This window comes from Agrilus planipennis, unplaced genomic scaffold (assembly GCF_000699045.2).
Source record: "Agrilus planipennis isolate EAB-ADULT unplaced genomic scaffold, Apla_2.0 scaffold808, whole genome shotgun sequence".
In the NCBI taxonomy this organism is placed as follows: Eukaryota; Metazoa; Arthropoda; class Insecta; order Coleoptera; family Buprestidae; genus Agrilus; species Agrilus planipennis.
Genome location: NW_020439462.1, coordinates 1 through 4,189, shown reverse-complemented (window position 1 = coordinate 4,189; position 4,189 = coordinate 1). Strand labels below are relative to the sequence as shown.

At 33.9% G+C, this 4,189-nt stretch overlaps 1 protein-coding gene across 1 annotated transcript; it reads right to left on the bottom strand.

Moving 5' to 3' along the window:
- Positions 1–998: 998 nt before the first annotated feature.
- Positions 999–1,967, bottom strand: LOC112905850 (E3 ubiquitin-protein ligase TRIM37-like; the record flags this gene model as incomplete). Its single annotated transcript, XM_025979050.1, has 4 exons — positions 1,842–1,967; positions 1,492–1,757; positions 1,202–1,412; positions 999–1,145 (listed from the first exon to the last, which is right to left on the bottom strand). Coding segments are annotated over exons 1-4 (666 nt in total), but the record flags the coding sequence as incomplete, so codon positions are not given.
- Positions 1,968–4,189: the final 2,222 nt, after the last annotated feature.

Sequence of the window (4,189 nt, the reverse complement as noted above, 5' to 3'; positions counted from 1 at the left end):
ATTTATCCTTTTTTAGAGTCATAAAATAAAACCTTTGAAAAAAATTATTACCATTTTGGTTGTTCTACAGTAATTCTTTTCTTAATTATAATTTGCAAATTAATATAATAGGTATTGGTAGAAATGACATTATTTCAAAATTTATTACTTTAGTTAGCTTCAATTAAAAAAGGAAGCATTTAACTAGAAGCTGTTGTCCTTTGTACTTCCTGAAAAGTTTTTGCTGAAGGTTGTTTAAAAAAAAAAACACTCACAAAGTGCTTTAGTGCGTATTTGTACTTTGTGACTACATCAACGTGGAAATTCTCTAATGAATCATTAAAGTAGGTTTTCCACATGAAAAACTCCACAACAACGGTAAGGACGACGACGACGACGGCGTCGGGACGCTCGAATCGACGCCGAATGACGACAGGTGGTTTTAGCACTTGGTGAAAATGCGGCACTAGTACAAAACGCGTTTCAGTCACGGTTTTCCCTCTCGGGTAGCGCGGTGTGCATTATTTTCTTCGTTCAAATCGATAGAAAACGTGAAAAATACGTCCGAGCGCAGGGAGTGTCTCATTTTTGACGAAATCATCGGACAGGCAGCTTGTACTGCCCTGTTCCACACGTGGAACAACGTTTTTCTCTTTTCAGATCCCTTCAATATATTATTATTCCCTTGCCTACAGTTTCTTTTAGTTAGGCACTCAGTTACGTCGGAAACGGTAAGAGGACATTCAGGATCATGTAATTGTTTACATTGTTAAAATTTTCAAAACAAAACTCAACTAACACTAATATTTTCAAAAAAAAAAACCGCAAAAAAGTATTGGACTTAGGAAGCTCAACAAACCATTTTTTAAAAAATAACAGTATTTATTAAGCATACACCTTTGTTGCAAAGTAATTTTGAGAATTGTTTAAAAAGATCTTTTATTTATTTTAAAATTAATAACTTGGACTATGGCCTTATCATTTGAAATTCTACTGAATCCAACAGGTGGGCCTCTTACCTGAGTTAATGAGTCCTTCTGTCCCATTAACGTCAGCAATTTAGTCTTTAACTGTGAATCCAATCTTGCAATCATCAACTCCACTGCATTTCGAATTTCCCGAACTCTCTCGTCTTTGGCTGATCTAACTGAATCGACATTTCTTTCCTGAAATAAACAATTTATCGAATAATGTTTATTTGTAATAATATACAACAACATACAACTTCTTGGACAATGCTAATAAGTTCCATAAGTCTACGTCTCAATTGGGCAACTTCGTCTTTGATTTGAGTTATATGCTGTTCATAAACCTCCTCTAGGGGCTTGAATGTGTGCCCTGAGTGGGTGCCACCCCACAAAGCACACTGATGACATATACAACAACGACAAGTCCAGCAATAAACAGAAAGTTTTTCCATATGGGTTAGACATCTAGAATTGAAATGAAATGAATTTGCACACAAATAAAATATAGATTTTTATCAATTAATAATTCTAACTATTCACGAACTTGTCTCTGTCATTATCTTCAACGCGATTTCCGCTGACGTTGACAGCTTGTAAAGAATCTAACTGCTGTGTAACTTCTTCAACCCATCTGCAATTTACTAGCTCATGTAAATGCAAAGAAGCCCGGCAATGGGGACATTGAGATCTCTGTTCTGTGAGCCATCTTCTAATACAGACATAGCAACATAACTTGGAACAGTGCGGACAAAGATGGGCATCACGGAGCTTCTCCATACATATAAAACATCGAAAAACTTCTGCCAGTGTCTACAATAGATATTTTTGTATGAAAAATTGTAGGTCACCCTAATTTAATAAATACGGAAAAAATTGTTGTGCTGTACAACTTACACAGGTTGAAGAAGACCTACTGAAATCGGTGAAACAGGCCATTTTATTAATTAATAAAAAAAATAAAGTTGTGACTAGCAATTTTGACAAAATGTTGTCAAGTTAGAATTAATTTGCTTTCTTGGCAACCAAGATAAGTTTGTTTGAAGGAAATTAACAAAAAATAACATCATTTAAACACTGTATACAGTTATTTTTATGAAGAAACTGCTACTTTNTATGTAAATACGTATTTTGCATTTAGCATTCAAAATACAACAAGGAAATTTTGTACTTTACATTTGAAATAACAAATCAAAAAAGTATTTGCATTTTGCATTTCAATACCTTTAAAAAAACATTTTGCACATCTCTACCTATAACTATATGTACATATACAAATATTTTCAAAATGTGCGTGTTGGTACGAAAAATACAAAAAACTAATTTAAGGTCAAATAAATCATTTTTAATGATCTTACGCAATAAGTACAGTCTGTATTAGTTACCTAATACGAAAAAAGCGATAAAATTTTAAATAAAAAAATGTCAATACACACATGTTTGATGTCCTGGTTTATAATTTACATTTTTTGATGCATATGTTGGTTTTTCAACATCGAATAAATTAAAGCGAATAAAACGTTCAAATTAAAACAATGAACAAACCGGTAAAATCAAATATTAACTTTTCAAATTAATTAGGCAAAATGTTTAAACAATTAAGTCATAGTAATAACTACTGCATAACATTAGACTCTATAGGGGGCTATAAAGTGATTTTCGATTGTTGGAGTTAATTGCGATCAATTATTAATTCGATTAATAATTGTTTGATTAATCCATTATTCTAAAAAAATTTGTAAACCGTTGATCTATTATTCATATATATAAGTAACCTTTCGTCAACTCCTTTCCAGTTATTTTCTAGGGGGTTAGTGAAAATGTAACAAATTAAATTTACGAAAGAAGAAAAAGTAAAAAGTGTTTTCTGAAAATCATATTACTATAAGTTGTTCTTGAGATGAGATAATAAAAGAAAAATAATTACCGAGAGAGTGCCACCGAAGGAAAATCTTTCGAAAACAAAAGAAAAAAAAAGATAAACAATGGATCAAAGTCCGTGGAAGTATAAAGACGCAAAAAACGGTTTCGTCAAAACGGAAATCGATCAAGAACATCAACAGAGTGACGCGCTTTTGGAAAAACATCCGGCGATGACTTCCGTTGTACAGGTGACAGCGTCCGGACCAATAACGAAAATCGTGAGTCGCAAGAAGAAATTCGATCGGCAAAAGTTATTGATCACCTTTGTTGTTATACTGCTGATTGTGGTATCGATCATTTTTTTAGTTTTACTTCTTCACTACAGAAGCAGAACCTGTGACAATAAAGGTAAGTAGGTACCAGGATAATTGACGCAAATGCTTTTCTTTAATAGATATCTAATGTTATTAAAAAAGATTTAAAAGTATTTAGATGATCGTTATCGAATCCTGAAACAGATCACAGATGATAACGTCTAATATGTATTTATAATCGCAAAATTTTCAGTACAATGGCCCATTTATCTGTACATTTTTAATNCAGATAAATAAATGTAAAACAGAAATATCGCTATGCAAGGGAAGGAAAAGTAGGAATAAGGAAAGAACAAATATAAAGATAGGAGACGAAAGATTAGAAGGAAGAAATGACTCATTTGAGGTATCTAGGAAGTCAGATAAGTCAGGACGGAAGGAGTAGTAGGGATATAAAGCAAAGGATAGCGCAGGGTAGAGTCGCCTTCAGTAAAAAGAAGTCACTTCTATGCTCGCGAGTTTAGTTTAGAAATTCGAAAAAGATTGTTAAAGGTATATATTCGGAGCTCGGCCTGTATGGGTGCGAAACATGGACAGTGGGAGCGGCGGAAAAGAAAAGGTTAGAAATGTGGTGTTATAGGCGAATGATGAGGATACCGTGGAAAAAGAAGGTTATAAATAGGGAGGTATTAGAAAGAACAGGTGCACAGAAGTGGAAATCAAATGGAAGTCAATAAGAAATAGGCGAGATAGGGTGGTAGGACACCTTCTCCGGCATGAAGGTCTAGTCAGAGACATGTTAGAGGCAGAAACAGGAGTTAAGAGAAGTAGAAGTAGACGTAGATTAAATTACTGTTCGCAAAAAGTTAAGGATGTGGGTTGTTCCAGTTTTAGGGAAAAGCGAAGATTAGATCAGGATAGGAAAGAGTGGAGGTGCGTGACCACCAGTCTCAGGACTGACGACCTTATGATGATGATGATGATGTCTAACTGAAAATAACCCTTGTTAAAACTAGCCTAAATTAACCGAACCCTCAAAATCTTTTAAACAAGGCGTAAAATCCTTCA